The 17,900-nt window shown below is 36.0% G+C and overlaps 1 protein-coding gene across 1 annotated transcript in view; it reads left to right on the top strand.

The window, feature by feature from the left end:
• Window positions 1–17,900, top strand: part of LOC128994935 (eIF-2-alpha kinase activator GCN1) — a 300,111-nt gene that overhangs the window by 241,420 nt on the left and 40,791 nt on the right. Inside the window, exons 52-54 of the mRNA XM_054419780.1 lie at window positions 9,941–9,998; window positions 10,740–10,933; window positions 12,944–13,155. Of these exons, the coding sequence (XP_054275755.1) occupies window positions 9,941–9,998; window positions 10,740–10,933; window positions 12,944–13,155 (464 nt within the window). The remainder of the gene's footprint in view (window positions 1–9,940; window positions 9,999–10,739; window positions 10,934–12,943; window positions 13,156–17,900) is intronic.

Genomic DNA, 17,900 nt, shown 5'->3' with positions numbered 1-17,900 from the left:
AGCACTCCGGGAAAGAAATTTGAGTGTGGCCGGTTCTAGAGGTAGGCCTAGCCTGACTTAGGTGAATATTAGTTTATTCCCCCCCTAGAATTTTGCGTCACAAGTGCTTGAAAATCTTCTTTGAATGAAGTCAGAACACATCACATGCTTTTCAGAAACATCTTCCATAAACGTTTTGATTTTATCTTCAATTTCTTCTGAGTTTTCCTTTGCCTTCACAATTGTTTCCTTCTTATATTTCCCCTTGCACTTAGGACATTTCCATTCTGACTTATGGATATTAGTCATTTTTCTAAACAAGGTTTGTCCAATTCCAACACATGTGTAGTGGTAATTAGTTTTACATCCCTCATTACAACAGGTTATTAAATCACTAACCTCCAAAATAGACTCATTGCATTGACCACAGTTCATCCTGTACAAGCCTGGGCACTGATAAGATAAGGAAAACACAACCTTCCTCTGTGACTGCTACTGATTGAAAACAAAGTTATCACAATTCTACGTTGCGCAATGATTATCTGATTATCGATCGTAATTTTGAGTAAATACGAAAGAGACAAACTACCACTTATCGCGTTGTCTTTCTAACACAGCTATTCGTATCGTAATCTACAACGCAGTGCGAGTGCGTGATTGGCTAGTCGCTATGACGACACACGGTTGCCGTGACAACCTACAGTGCGCACTGAGCACTGCGCCTTGTGTGGGAGGGGAGATTATACCAACAAACTATTTCAGGAATACCATTTTGGGACGGATGAAAGATAAGGAAGTAACAAAAAGTGGTCACGTGTGCAAATGTAGTGGGCGAGACAATTAATAAGGCTATAAACGAGTATTGTCGCGTCGTTGTTCGTTGTTTGTTTACTTTTTCAGATTCCCTATCAAACGCCCCTATCTGGTATCTCTCTCTCTCCCCCTCTCTCTCTAACGAGGTACTGATTAAACAGATTGTGATTGACGACTTTTCTACTTTTAAGTTTCCCTGCGGTTATTTTAGTTCAATCAATCCCATAACCTTTCTATCGTTTATCAAAATAATTAATTAATCTGTTTTGTATTTTATTTCCTTTAAACCATCCCCTATTTACCATCTGTATTTTATAGAGTAAAATGTTTGTTTATAAAGTTTGACTGGCCACACAATTTTGTACCTATTTTATTTTGTATAAAGTAACAGTTACTTTGATGATTATATATATATATCAATAAGTGCTGCGTGCTGTAATGAATGCTTTTTATTATCAAAATAAGTAATGAATTATTGATTTTTGATAATACATGGGTCATTGAATACCATAATGTCATGTGGTTTCCTATTTGTAACTTGCAAATAATAATAATTGATAGTTAATTCTGGAAAATGAAAAATAGTGAACGCATTCATAAACCTGTTGTCAAAACAGCAACGTGGGTGTAAGGGTTTATTGTTTCAGAGGCTAGGGTGTTTCAAGGACAAAGTGTTGGGCCAGGGGGGGAGGGGTGGTGGTGAGACTGCAAGAGGGGGAGGAAACTGCTTTTGGCTATTCATTGATTAGTTCACCGACCCTTCTAGACAACAAAATTGAGTGACAGTGTTAAATCATCATGTTCTGTATTTCATTTATTGTTTATTTTGTGTGTTATTCTATTAATTTTAGTGTTTTGGTCTATTTCCTCCTGGTCCCTTGCAAATTGTATTATCAATGCTAAATAATTGTGGTCAATTCAAATTATATTTTTGATTTTTCAAATCTCCTACACAAAAAGACAAAAGTCAAACCAGGCAAGGAAAAACCTGCTATTGTAATCCCCGTACCCAGCCATTTGGGAAGTGGTGAAAGTCTAGTCTAAATATAGCTCAAAGGTCTCACCTGTCCCTCCCCCCCCCATCCCCCTACTCAATGTTGCTATTCCGTTCATTTCGAGGTCATTGTACAACCCCTCCCTCCCTTCTATTGTTTTGCCTTTATAGTGATTCTATTCTGACTTTTATAAACATAAATTTATTGCTTACGTAACAGTTCAGTAGTGGAATTTTCTATTGTGAAACAGTAGGCCTACTTTAAAACAAAATCACTACCGATCATGTCATTCTATTCTGTGTCAAGTCAGTATACCATTGCCAGTCAGTCGCCGGCAACTGCTTTGAGTTGACCCATAGCCACCTCTAATACAAGGCCGCGACGTTCGAACTGGCAACGCCGCACTCACCCGCCGCCTGAGTCCGGCACTCTTGCTAGGCTATAAACATTAATGAGAGTATTGCTGCTCTGTATCAATGAATCAAAGTATTTAAATTACATATTTTAATGGATTTTAGGGTATGGTAAAATAGACAAATTAGAATCTAGGTTTTTTTATTTAGTGAAAAATTGCAACATACCACAATATGTCTAAAACTAAAAATACTAACATAATGTTTTTGGTTGCATTTATCGTATTGTAAGTACAATAAATGTGGAAATAGATGGACTTTACTTATTTCCTTTGTTAATTTGATAATGTATACTATTATATAACAATCTCATGGTGTCTGTATATATGTGTGTTATTCAATATAGTAAAAACTACTAGACAGACTGGGCTTAAATTTTACAAAATATAGCTACTATACTGTTGTGACTTTGAATTAGAGGTCATAATAAGCACGCATTTGAATAAACTCTTTTATTGAAAGTAATATTTACAACTGCAAATTGAAAAGGTAAACATTGTTTTGTAATTAATGACAACAGCTGATAATATACAGTATAAAGAATACTACAATCTCCCCCACTTATTTTGAATTCATTTTGTAACATAGTCTTTAAGGTAATCTGGAGCTTTATGAGTGCGGGTTGAACATCGTATTCGTGGTCGTGGTGATGTTGGTTGTAAGTTCTCTTCAGCTGGTAATCTGACTAATTCTGTAACTTGTCTTGGTAATACGGGAACTTGCATAGGGACTTGCTGTTGCGGGAGTATGGGTACTTGCATTGGAACTTGTGGAATTTGATTAGGTACTTCTTCACATTCGTTGAAACGAACCTTCTTTACTTGAGTTTTCCGGAGCTGGTCTAGATGACGTTTCAGTGTTCTTCCAGAATCTAACCTTACAATATAGTGAAGAGTCCCTAGTTTCTGTATAGTCTCACCAAATGTCCATATATATTTATTATTTTGTGAATACTCCCTAATGAGAACTCTCTCCCCCACATTGAATGTTCGAACTCTTATTATCGAAGGAGGATTCTTTGCCGGATGGTAAGGTTGAAGAGCATCCAGCTTGATGCGGATCCTACGATGAAGATATCGTTCTGCAGGTGATTGTCCATTTGAGAGAGGAGTGGCGCAATATTGTTGAAGAATCTCTTGAACCTTTGTATGTATTTGACGATGGTCATCTTCCAATGCTTTTAATCTTTGCTTCAAAGTCTGGATAGTTCTTTCAGCAAGACCATTTGTACAGTATTTCTTGAATTCTGCGCTGGTGAAAATTGTGGCATTGTCTGATACCATCACTTGAGGATAGCCATTAGATGAGAAAATGTTGTCGAGAAGAATAATAGTATTAGAAGTTGTAGGAGCATTTCTCAATACTTTAACTTCTACCCACTTTGACTTGGCACACACACAAACAAGAAAGTAGTGGTTTTGAAAAGGCCCCGCGTAATCTATATGAATACGCTCCCAGTTTTCTTCTGGCTCTACCCATGGATGAAGGGGTGCTTTGGGAGGATTGAATTTTATGTGGGCGCAAATTTCACACGATTGGACTAATTTCTCTATGTCCTTGTCAATCCCTTGCCAAAAAACGTATCTTCGGGCTAATTGCTTCATCTTTGTAATACCAATGTGAGTAGCATGTAGTTGCTGTAAGACTTGAGGTTGAAGGCTGTTAGGAATGACAGCACGAGTTTCCTTGAAAAGTACTCCGTTGTCCAATGTGTATGGTAGGTCAGTAGAAGAAGACAAAAGTTTCCTTTTAATTTCTCTAAGATTTTGGTCAGCTTCAGTTTCCCGGGCTAGAATAGTTGCATTTAAATGTTCAGAAGATATTTCAAAAATTGTTTCTGAATGTAGCAAGGTAACTTCATTGTTTAGGAAAATGTCTAAGGTTTCAGAATGTTGAGTCACTGGAGCTCTGGATAAACAATCAACATTAGCATTTGCTTCCCCTTTCTTGAAACGTATTGAATAGTTAAACCCTGATAGAAAAGAAGCATAACGGAGTAGACGGCTGGAAGTCATGGGTGGTAAGGATTTGCTTTCATGGAAAATTCTTGAAAGAGGGGCATTATCTGTAATTAAGGTGAAGTGAAGTCCATACAGATAATTGTAAAAATGACTGACTCCAAACACGATCGCAAGAGCTTCTCGATCGAGCTGACTGTAATTTCGCTCTGATGGAGTTAAGGATCTGGATGCGTAAGCGATCGGTTTCTCTTCATCATCAATTATGTGACTCATTACAGCTGCAATTCCGGTAGGACTGGCATCACATGTTAGAACGATTGGACGATGGGGGTCATATGGTACGAGAACTCTTTTAGATGTTATTTCCTCCTTGAGACAATCAAATGCAGTTTGACAATCTATTGACCAATGAAATCTTCTATTTTTCTGTAGAAGCTGTCGAAGAGGTGTTGTTTTTGAAGATAGGTCTGGGATGAACCGAGCTTAGTAGGTAACCATTCCAAGAAATTTCCGGACCTCATCAATATTCCTTGGTTGAGGCATATTACAAACAGCTTTAATCTTTTCTGGACTTTTTGAAGTTTGATTGTACTTAATCACATGACCAAGATAGTCAATCTGTTCGCAAAAGAATTTGCATTTGTCTTTGTTTAGATGTCGTCTTTACAAGTCGTTCGCATGTAGACGGAATAGACACAACCGTAAATTATTGTAGCATTCATCTTTTGTTGTACCGTGCACGATTATGTCGTCAAAATAAACTTCAGTCTTTGGTAACCCGTTTAGAATTTGGCTTAGAATGCGATTGAATTCGGTAGGCGCGGTCTTGATTCCGAAACTAAGTCTGTGCATCAAGTATGTACCACGGTGTGTAGTAATAGTTTGAATTTTGCTGCTTGGGGCATCAACTGGAATGTGCAAATAAGCCTTGTAAATATCAAGCTTGCAAAAATATTTAGAGTCTCGCAAACAGTGTAAAACATCTGGAATGTGTTTGATCGGGAAATTAGATGAAACAAGACGATCATTTACGCCTGTTTTGTAATCAACGCATAACCTCACTGTGCCATTTTCTTTAGGAATAATAACCAAAGGCGAACCCCAATCGCTAGCATCGACTTTAGATATTATGCCGGATGATTCAAGACTGTTGAGTTCTTCCTCAACCTGAGATCTAAGTGCAAACGGAACATTACGTTCTTTGGTATACACAGGTTTAGCGTTTTCACGTAATTGAAGTGTAACTTTGTGGTTGGGCAAGCATCCAATTCTATGGTCAAAAACTGTGGAAAATTCAGAAAATATGTCATCAATTGAATGAAATGTTTCGGAGACATTGAAAAAGTTAGGTTGATTTGAACCATCATCTATTTCTTGTAGACTTATATGTAAGTGTCGAATCCACACTCTTCCTAGGACTGCTGGACAATTATCAGGAACTATATACATATCTTCAATTGATTTATGGTTTTTGTAAGTAACCTCAACTGTAACTTTGCCCAATGGTTTAAATACATCTTACTAATATTATAAATGTGAAAGTTTGTGTGTTTGTTTGTTTGTTTGTTTGTTTGAAGTTCAATCACGCATAAACCACTGGACGGATTGGGCTGAAATTTGGCATGATGATAGCTTACATTCCCGATTAACATATAGGCATATTCTTATCTCAAAAATCCTTTCGGGCTCCGCCCCAGTGGCTCTGTAATTCCCCATGTTAACCTTATGAGTATTCATATTTAAAGGGAATTAAAGAATTTAGTCAGCTGTTTCAACTAAAAAAAGTTAATAATAATATCTAAGTTCTTACCGTCAACGCAATCAGGAGTAATATTCCACTACGGCCGTTTCGGAGATGACTCCATCGTCAGGTGCGTAGTGGTACACTAAACTATAGTCTTGTCACATTTAACACGAGTTTTCTTCATTTTGCATTGCGTCATGGGGTGAATAAATAATACACATATATGTACAGGACGGACACACGAAAACACGAATACACTAACTAGTCGGTCGTCAGTTTTCAAGCCGTGCACGTGCTCTAAATGTTTTCGTGTATTCGTGTTTTCGTGTGTCCGTCCTGTACATATATGTGTATTATTTATTCACCCCATGACGCAATGCAAATGAAGAAAACTCGTGTTAAATGTGACAAGACTATAGTTTAGTGTACCACTACGCACCTGACGATGGAGTCATCTCCGAAACGGCCGTAGTGGAATATTACTCCTGATTGCGTTGACGGTAAGAACTTAGATATTATTATTATATTTTCACGCAATCTGCCACACTCAAGAATATAAAAAAAGTTGGTTCTATGATATGGAAAAGCATTAAAAAGTTATAAGATTTACCAACAGGGTGCAGCACTATATTTTTTTTGCATTTATGAAAACAGCTAATTTGAACTAAGCAGCAACAAAAAACTGTGATTCGCAATGAGAACTGTCAAAGTAGGATTGTTTACAGTTATGTATATGTTTTTCATTTCATGAATAATTTGTGATATTTTGCGAATTGATCATTTATTTTTCTCTATTGTTTAGGTAAAATGGTAGAACATTATGGCTATGGTAGATGTGTAATACTATAGAATACTGTAAATTTAAAAAAAGCAAATTTTATCAAACTGTGTCCTCCACCCATTGCAATTGCAAAGCTTGAGTATAACTGCAATAAGCATTTTATACTTATATTCCAACCCCGTACGAAGGACGGGTACTCTGCTAGTTATTTGTATAAGCACGGAAATACACATTAGTTGGGTCAAGTTTGACGTTGAGATTTAACTCATTGAAAGCCTTTTCTGGTATTAATGTAAATCCTGCTCCGGAATCTATCTCAAAACGCATTGGCTTGTTATCAATTGAAACTGTAGCAAAATACTTATGTGAATCGGGTAAATTTGATCGTTCGTTCTGGTCAAATATGTCTATGATATTAGGTTTGGTAACTGGATGAACTTCAGTGATTTGATTTAAGCCTAGCGGAATCTCATCAGAGGTTGAAGAAATGTACTTTGTTGAATTGAACTTAGATTGATTGGTAGAAGACTTATTTTTCATTTGGGTTGAAATGCAAACTTTGGCTACATGGCCTTGTTTCGAACAGGAAGTGCAACGAAGTGATGACTTGCTAGTGCGACACTCAGTTGCGCGGTGATTATTTCTACCGCATCGAAAGCAAAGATCTCCAAAACCTAGGCGATTGAAATCTACTTTTGATTGAGAACGATTAGTATGACCAGAATTTGGATTCTTACGGTAGTTTGAACGACTTCTCTGATGTTTTGTACCTACATTTGAAAGTTTATTGATATCTACATCAGTTGGAATTGAATGCTGATGTTTGTTCAAAGCCTGGGTCTCTAATCGGGAAGCTTCCAAAGCAGTAGCTTTGGTTACAATGTCTTTGAATGAAGTAGTGTCTGATTGTAATAACTGTTCTCGAATCCAGTCATCTTTTAAGCCTCTTATGAATTGAGCTCTTAAAAATGTATCTGAGACTGAAACTTGTTTTGAACATTCACATTGGACTGTAAATTCACATTCAGACAGGTCTTTCTGTAGTGAAGCTATGTATTCAGGAATTGATTGATTTGCTTTTTGATAAGTGTTTAAAAAGTAATGTTGTGAAACTACAACGTTTCTGTGTGGTGAAAGCATGTCACGTAGTGATTTGACCAAAGTAGCAAAATCTAGGTCTTTGATAGGTTTTTCAGGTCCAATTAATGATGAAAGATTATTGTAGTGAACAGAGCCAATTGAAGCGCAAAGAAGTTGTGCTTTTTTCCTTTCATCTGAGATGTTTTTGCAAGATAATTTTCAAAGCGTTCCAAATAGTTTTTAAATTTTTCCTTTTTCTGATCGAAATTTTCAAATGGTTGAATACTTACTAACGTATTACTCTGTTGTACTGGAGGTTGAAGTTGAAGTTTTTCTGTAATCTTCTTTGCAAGTGTAGCTGCAAGTGTGACTTGGCTCTCAGTGAATGCTTTCAGTAGTGCTGTAAATTGTTCTGCATCCATAATGAACAAAATCGAAATTTAGAAAAGGTTTTAAATCCAAATAATGAGTAGAAATTTTGAAAAACTTTTTCTCGTCGCCAATTGTTGTGACTTTGAATTAGAGTTCATAATAAGCACGCATTTGAATAAACTCTTTTATTGAAAGTAATATTTACAACTGCAAATTGAAAAGGTAAACATTGTTTTGTAATTAATGACAACAGCTGATAATATACAGTATAAAGAATACTACATATACCAAGAATGGTAATACAGTAGGACTGACTAACTTATTGCCACTTCAATATTTGTAGAGACTTTGGGATTTGTAGAGACTAACATCTAACAATTTGTTCAAATAAAATTAATTTTCAATTTTCAATAGGAATATTATGTTTTAGTCTACCTGAGAAAACCATCAGTTAGCGAAAACAAAATTTGAAGTTTTCATTTTGAAGGCATACTGACTATAAATAATTTATTTTCTTTGAATAATTACTAAGCAAAACGTTTTTCATTTTATAAACGATTTCAGAAGCTAGGCCTCCATATGGCTTTCCAGGATATTAATAGAATTGTTTTATCACATCAACATTCAGACTGGAGTGGAAGAATATGATGCTTTAATTGTTAGATGGTGTAGTACATATTTTTTACTAGTAGGCCTACTTAACAGAAACACCGGTTTATTTCTTCGAAGTGCTAGTTATTTAAGTTATTTTAATCACTTAACAACAGCTTTTATCAATAGATAGACAAATAAACAAGGAAATAGTACGGCTTTCTCATACCTAAAACTCGCTTCTGGCGTATATATTTACACAAATCATTGTCTTATTCTTACATTTTTTTTACAAATTTAAGTTCATATTCGTGAAAATGTTTCACACAAAACGAGAATTGTTTTAAGATGTCTAATTTGACCGAAGAATAGCAGGAAGCTATTGTTGCTTATGCGGTGGATCAAGCAGAATCTTAGAACACTGTATGTATTATTCATTTTTAATTGAGCTTTTGTAATTATTCTTGCATCCAGGCACATCACATCTATCTGGCATGCTGTAGTAACAAGTTCAATGTCATTACTAATGATTAAGGGTAGTAGAAACGTGATTATGTACGTCAAGTACGCGACTCCTCCATTCACTGTAATGGTAAGACGACCGCGCATCAAGACACGGATGCGACGTTGCCACTTTTCGCTCGCCGCTGCCTTGTATTAGAGGTGGCTGTGGTTGACCTATTCTGTCGTGACAGCTATAAAAATAGGTTAGGACAACTACCTCTTGCTTATTTCTATATTTGTATTACTGTAGAATCTACAGTAATGCAAATTATCCATCATTTTATGTAAACACAAATTACATTTTTACAAATATTGATTTTTTACAATTCTAAACCAAACTGGCGAGTTCAAAGATATGCTCGAGTTTCAAGGCCGTACTCTACTCGAACTCGAAATCTCGAATACCCGCCCGTTTTGTGTTAATAGTATAAAAAAAAATCGGATCCATTAAAACCAGATCCAGCCCAAGATCCGATTTTTTGTGGATCCGATCGGGCGTCGGTTCTAGCTCGGATCCGACCATCACTAAAGCATACACAATTTGTTATACAATTTAATCTAAAAGACTTAACCATGTAATAATTTGACAATTATTTTAGAATGGATAGCTAATTCATTTTTGAATACTGTAAAACAGAATTGAATTATGTACATATATTTTAATAAATTATCATTTGTCAGTGACTGAATTAGTTGTATCCTTTCAGGTTCAATTGGAGTGTAAAAGCGGCAGTTCTTGAAACACTGGCTCTACTTTTGGCTAAGGTAATCAAAACCTGTAACCTCAAAACCTCCCTCTTGCCGTATGTCTAAAAACACCTTTTGATTGGTTTATCTGTGTACACGGTTGGATGCAATGAATGAAGTCTTTAACTGCGGTTTTGTTTAGAAAACATTTGCTGTGTTTGGATTTTAATTATTGTTTACAATTTATTTTATGGTTGCTAATGTATATGTGTTAAAAGCAACATAAAAAAATCCCCAATGTTAGTATATTTAGGCTATGTGTCTTGTGTCAGAGTTTTTTTTTTTTTTTTTGCTCCAAGCACCGGAGCCGGAGAAAAGACACCTAAAAATCAATGAATTGGAAAACTTTTAATAGTTTTACTCCTTATTATTACACAATACAGTAGCTTATACATTAAGGAAGAAGAAATGAATACACAACTACCTAATAAAATAGCTCCATGCAGTTAATAGCACACAAAAAGTTCTTATCCCAATAAATTTGATTTTTCGCCCCTACAAGGGGACCTTTTTAGAAGTAAGTTGTAGAAAAGGTGCGATTAATATTAATGTGAACTTTTATTGTGCTGTAAGTTAATTGTGTATCCATTCCTTCTCGCTTAGTGTATTCCTAGGCCAATAGTGTTAGTGTTCTTCCTCCAAAAACTAACCTTAAATACAGTAGCTTAAGGACTTTTTGTTACAAACATAATTGTTTCACCATCAAATACATATGATACATAGTTGTCACCACTAATGTTTGTGCTGCACTGTTTGCAGGTTGGAGTGATGCTGAAGCAGTTTCTGCCCCAACTGCAGACAACCTTCCTCAAAGCACTGAACGACGCCAACAGACAAGTGAGACTCAAGGCTGCGGCTGCGCTTGGTCATCTGATAGTGATCCACACCCGCGCTGACCCTCTGTTCAGTGAACTACATACTGGAGTCAAGTCTGCCGAGGACCCTGCAATCAGGTAGACGGATTAAAATTTGGAATTTTTCACTCGTCATAGTATTTAAGATAAAAAATTTAAGACAATAATAGGTTTTTACATACATAGTGTAAAAACATTCATTTTGAATATGAATAATCAAAAGTTTAACATGGGAAACTCCAGAGCCACTGGGGCAGAGCCCGAAAGGATTTATGAGATAAGAATATGTCTATATGTTAATCAGGAATGTGAGCTATTATCACACCAAATTTCAACCCAATTCGACCAGTAGTTAATGCGTGATTGAACTTCAAACAAACAAACACACAAACTTTCACAATTATGATGTTTACTAGCAGAGAACCTGTCCTTCGTACGGGGTTGGCATCTAGTATAAAATGCTTATTGCAGTTATACTCAAGTTTTGCGTTTGCAATGGGGGAGGACACAGTTTGATAGAATTTGCTTCTTTAAATTTACGGTATACTATAGTATTACACATTTACCATAGCCATAATGTTCTACCACTTCTCCTAAACAATAGTGACAAATAAATTATTAAAAATCTGCAAAACATAAACATGCCTGTAAACAATCCTACTTTGACAGTTCTCATTGCCTATCAGTTTTTTATATGTTGCAGTTTTTTGTTGCTGCTTGTTCAAATTAGTTGTTTTCATAAATGAAAAAAAATAGTGCTGCACTCTGTTGGTAAATCTTATAACTTTTTAATGCTTTTGCATATCATAGAACCAACTTTTTTAGTTGAAACAGCTGACTAAATTCTTTAATTCTTCATTAAATATGAATACTCATAAGGTTAACATGGGGAGCTACAGAGCCACTGGGGTGGAGCCCGAAAGGGTTTTTGAGATAAGAATATGCCTATATGTTAAACGGGAATGTGAGCTATCATTATGCCAAATTTCAGCCCAATCCGTTGAGTAGTTAAAGCGTGATTGAACTTCAAACAAACACACAAACTTTCACATTTATAATATTAGTATGATGATATATGTGTGCGTTAGCGCGATAGCTCGAGCAAAAATGATCCGATTTTGATGAAATTTGGTACAAACGTGTAAACCTACCCATTTTTGACGCTAAAAACAACAAATTTTGCAATTTCTTTTCAAACCGTTTTGTAGAGCTTAAAAGAAATAATTTAGTATATTGAAGTGTTGTTGTATGGCTAACAGTCACAGAGAAAATTCAAAAATAGTGTAATTCAAAATTTTCATGTTATTCTTATGGATAAAATTTAAACTGTTGTAGTGTACTTGTTTATGGATATATGTTGATAAAATTTGGCAAATTTATTTATTTCATCCTATACTATTGACATATGGTCAAAAAACACTATTTACCTTCCCCGTCAAACAGGCTTACGTCAAACATAAGCACTCGTTAAATCGAATGTTATTTAAATAGGGAATAAATTTGTCTTATTTATGGAAATATTTTAGTAATAATGTTATCAGACAAGTTGAAATTTTCTTAGTCTGCAGGTTTGCTGCGGCGGGGGTATTTTCTTCTACGTAGTAACAAACCTTAGTACTTGTTAAATCTGATAATGTTTTTAAATGGGGAATAAATATGACTTGATCACGGAAACATTTGAGTTGAAATCCAATCAGACTACAGTAGACTCCCTCTTATCCGGACACCTTTTAACCGGACAATTTTTATCAGCACATTGGTTTAACTGGACTAGATCGGCAGGAAGTGGGCAGTACTGAAACGACTGTTCTTGTGGGAAAGATTTGAGACCAGTGATCACGTGTCTAAATACAATGCTCTCCTAAATTTAAGTCAAATATCACAGTAAACCGTTTTAACGAGTTTTTGGGGACGTCGGTTTAACCGGAAAACCTGTTATCCGGACTGGCCTCGGTCTCGAAGAGTCCGGATAAGAGGGGTTCTACTGTAATTGAAATTCACAAATTGTTTCCCTCGTTATCACGCAGTTCCTTAGATGTTTGAAAGAAAATCAAGTTTAGCATGTCCTGAGGTGTATTTTTTATCACTAAATGTCTGCTGTGCCTATAGAGAGACAATGCTGCAAGCGTTGCGGGGAGTGATCACGCCTGCTGGTGACAAGATGACCCCCACTCTACGCAAACAGGTGTACCAGACGTTGGTGGGTATGTTAGCACACCCAGAGGACATAACCAGGTCAGCTGCGGCCGGGTGTCTGGGTGCTCTCACCCGGTGGCTGACACCCGAGCAGCTGCACACTACATTGTACGACCATCTACTGCGTAAGTGGCCTTAGACCAACAATATTTCAAGCTGTAACTTTTTTTATTCAAAAAATTATCTCTCTCATGTAAGCATGTTATTATCAATCTCATGCTATAGCTCAGCTTTGAATTTGAATAATTTATAGAGGTGTGCAGATAGTGAAATTTCAGTTCAGTTTGGATTAGGTTTGGATAGTTAGGGCTCAGTTCGGTTCGGATCGGATAATTAGAGGTTCGGATTTGGATAGTTTGACGTTCAAGTACTTAATAAATAAATATTAAGGTTGAAGTTATAATTTGCATTTTTATATACATAAACTACAATATGATTACTGCGCTATTGTGATATTTAAATCATTTCAGTTATAAAAACTGAAGTTCAAATTCACAGCTCACTCAAACTTCCCAAAAAAGTATACCGTACCTTATATCTTGATGGAAACAATTTATATGGCAAGGCCATATCTCAGTGTATTCTTGATGCAAACAATTTATATGGCAAGGCCATGTCTCAGTGTTTGTATCTTGATTAGGGATGGGCCGATTCCGATTCTTGATACCGAATCGCCAATACTCGATACTTCGCTTCATTGTACTAGATACCGATTATGAAAAGTGAGGTTAATTATGATGCTAAACTCAACTAATATTTAAAAAAAGTGGCACATCATAGTTTTTTTTTTTTTTTTTTTTTTTTACTCTGAAGTCAGCTAATATAAGTAATTCCAAGTTTATTAACTCACATTCGTAATAGTTTTATAATCCAAAATAGCGTGCCTTTACATTTCACAACGAATGATGTGTTGACTTGTTGTCCTGTTCAACTGGCGACGACAGGTGACAACTAGTAGAACAGAACTCTAGTTGAATGATAGAGGCTTATCACTTGCCGCCATATTGTCAGATCGAGGGCAATGTTACCAAATGGTACAAGCATTGAATATATAAATGTAATACACATTGAGTGTATATAGTCCATGGTACTAGTATAACTCACGTTGTCCAACTCGTGATAGGGTTTATGTACATTTCATTAGCAGCTCAAGAGTTTGATAACTTGCTGATCATAGTGTATAATATCATTGACTATAAAAACACTTTGTGAGTATATAATCAATGGTTAATCCTTTAACCCTCTATTGCCCACCCCATATTGAGCGGGTTTTTTTTTTATGTGTACGAGCATAGTTGGGAAAGTTAATCAAAAATTCTAACTAGTTAGAAGTTATTAGTTAGTCCCGTAAAAAGTAACTAATAAAAGTTATTAGTTTGTTAGTTTAAAAAGTAACTGAAAGAAGTTATTAGTTAGTTGAAATACCCCCGCCGCAGCAAACCTGCATACTAAGCGAATTTCCATTTACCTGATTGGATTTAGCCTACACTAAAATGTCTCGTTAAAATTATCACATTTATTCCTTATTTAAATGGTAGAAAAAAGGAGGATAGCAGCTAGCTTACCTTGAAAGTGTGGGTAGGCCATAGAACAAGTAGAAAAATATTTTGCACACAATATTTCGTCCCCTAAGGGACTTTGTCAAGTGTAGAGAGAGTTTATAAATTACAAGATGGCTGCTGTCATGGAATGGGCACACGGGAGGGACTAAGGCTAAAGGTGTAGTGACGTCATATCTCTAGTAGCTAATGTATACTCTTGAGGCAACACGATTACCGTAACGGAACAATGAGTTTTCAGCGGCGTTCGTGGCGTAGTTGGTAGCGTTTCGAATTGGTGTTCAGGAGGTCCCGGGTTCGAATCCTGCTGGTAGCACTAACTTTTTGTCAACAAATTTTTCATATCAGCAAGTTTGGTTGGTTAGGTTAGGTTATGACAGTTTAATTTTATAATACTAAATTTTAAAATTAATTTTATAATTAATTAAAAATTATAAGTAATCATTAATTAGATTTTTATCTTATACTATACAGTTTTTATATTATCAGCAAGTCTGGTTGGTTAGGTTATGTTATGATAAATTTATTTTAAAAAAAATTTTTTATAGTTTTAAAACAATATTTTATAATTAAAAAGTTAATTTTATAACTAAAAATAAAAATAAATTAAATTTTTTCAACTTAGCGGTTCTAGCGGCGAACGCTGACACTACAAGATATGTTAGCCTTAGTCCCTCCCGTGTGTCCCACCGCTGCTGTCATGGCTGATGGCTGTTGTCAACTATGCAGGGTTGCCACATCTCATTAGTCTATTTACAACTATGTACACAACTTTATATATACACACACATATAATATTTTATATACAAACTAGGCCTATTATGTATTTAGCTAGCTGCTTGGACAGGTTTATCTTAGGTTAAGGTTGGGGGGAGTTCTGGAGTTGGTTATATACTGGAATGCCAGTTCCCACCTTCTTAACATGGAAGGGTTGCATTCATCCTTTGGAAGGGATTTTATTACTTTAGTTGTGAAGCAACTATCAAAGTCCATGTTGTGATTGTTGGCATGGATGGCCACAGGTTTTTCTTTACCCGTTTTGACATCTTGGCGGTGGCCATTCATTCTTTCTCTTAGGGTGTTTTTTGTCATGCCTATATATTGGGCCTGGCATTGTTGACATTCCAGTTGATATATTAGGTTTTCTGTGGTGCAGGTGTGGTGGCCTTTGATTCTGTACTATGAATTATGAGTATTGCTGGAAAAGGTAGTGACTGGCTTATGAATATTGCAGGTCTTACATCTGTTATTGTCACATGGATATGAGCCTTGGGGGAGTGGTTCTGGTAGGTTGGTGGAAGGATCAGGTAGTTTCGGTCGGACGAGCATGTTCTTCAGGTTTGGAGGTTGTCTGTACACAAGACGGAGAGGTTCTTTGAAGAGATCTTTTGTTTGGCTGGACTGTTGATCCGGAGGCCTGATCCCTGATACAGTAAGGAAGAGGATGCCCATAATTATAACCAAAAGCTCCAGACTGCCTTTGAGAAGAGAGGATATCCACCTGCACTTGTCAAATCCCAAATTAATGCAGCCACTAACAATTTCAAACACCAGAAACCGAAACCGCAAAAGAACGCTGAATCAGTTAACCTAATTACAACCTACCACCCTGGCCTATCATCAAAAATAAACAATCTCCTAAGCTCTGGTTTGAAAATTTTACAACACTCCAGCCAAACAAAAGATCTCTTCAAAGAATACATACCAAATGCATACCAAAGTGCATACAAATGCATACCAAAGTCGGAATTTTTCAATGTTATTTCCCATAAGAATAACATTGGGGGGGAAATTCTTAAATATGGGGGGGTTAAAATTAAAAAATGCAACTTTTTACAATTTTCCCGGGGGTTTAGCACCAAGATGGACAATCGTGCCAAATTCCAGATCTCTAGCACCTCTAGAAGTGGTCTAGAATTTGTATCCCCTGTCAGTGAGTTACACATCGGGCTGTATAGTTATATATATAGTTATTTAGACTCGCCTTTGGCTCGCTGGGGGCTCCGCCCCCAGGCCCCCTTTTTTGGTTGGGGGTAAGTACTAATGAGCCACTGGGGACAGGGCACAAGACCTACAATCGTGCAAAATATCAGATATCCAGTTGACGCGAAATTTGGATTGAGGATTGAGTTATGTCTTGTCCAATAAGTTGTTTTAATGTGGAAGCGTATTTATAAATTTAGTTGAGTAAAGTTTAGTAGTTTAGTTTCAAGATTCTTTGGTAATTACTAAATATAAGTTAGGAATGTGATTAGTTCTATGGATTCAATTTAGTTTAAGTTACAAGAACACTTATTTCATCCAGTTTAGTTTTTCATTCAAAAAGTTAATAATTTATTTACAATCACAACAAAACATCTGTCTTAATCAGATGTAAATAAAAACATTTGTTATATACAGTCTCATGGCTTAGCCACACTCCCACGGAACACAAAAGTTAAACTTATCTTCTTCACTAATTTACTTCCAGGGGGTAAAGTAAGCTTAAAGGTCGTACCACCTTCTTCTTATTTTTCAACATTACAGTTGCACTTCTTACTTCTTTGTCACGGCTAATGTGAAGTTCTACAATTGTACCCATCTTCCATCTCCCACGAGGTAGGTCTTCAGAGATTAATACGATGTCACCGATCTGTGGAATAAGTTTTGAAGTACCTTTCTTTTGTTTTATTTCATGGTTTTGTTTTTCTCGCAGACAGATTAAATACTCTGTTTGCCAATGTCTCGAAAAAGAATCTAATATTGAGTTACCTTTGTTCCAAACTTCCAAAAGCCTTTTCATGGTTGAACTCTCCTTTTGAAAGGTAGTATCAAATCTTTTATCTTCAACTGTCTGTCTTAAAACTTCATTTTTCCCGTGGAAATTCAAAAAGTGTCCTGGAGTAATTATATCATCTGCTACACATGATTCACTGGAGGATGTATAGACAAGTGGTCTGGAGTTTATAATTGCCTCAGACTCAACGAGAACAGTTTCCAATTGTGTGTAGTTCAATTTTTGTAGTCCAATAGCTTTTTTCAGACACCTTTTGACTAGAGCAATTAGTCTTTCGTAAAATCCCCCCCTCCAGGGAGCAAACCACGCTCTGCTACCATGACGCGAAATTTGGATTGCGGATTGAGTTATGTCTTGTCCAATAAGTTGTTTTAATGTGGAAGCGTATTTATAAATTTAGTTGAGTAAAGTTTAGTAGTTTAGTTTCAAGATTCTTTGGTAATTACTAAATATAAGTTAGGAATGTGATTAGTTCTATGGATTCAATTTAGTTTAAGTTACAAGAAAAAAGAACACTTATTTCATCCATTCAAAA

This window comes from Macrosteles quadrilineatus, unplaced genomic scaffold, assembly GCF_028750875.1.
Source record: "Macrosteles quadrilineatus isolate MER2022 unplaced genomic scaffold, UCM_ALF_1.0 Scaffold_1__1_contigs__length_201487025, whole genome shotgun sequence".
NCBI classification, from domain to species: domain Eukaryota; kingdom Metazoa; phylum Arthropoda; class Insecta; order Hemiptera; family Cicadellidae; genus Macrosteles; species Macrosteles quadrilineatus.
Note: the sequence above shows the minus strand (reverse complement) of the source record. Positions and strands in the feature narration are given on the sequence as shown.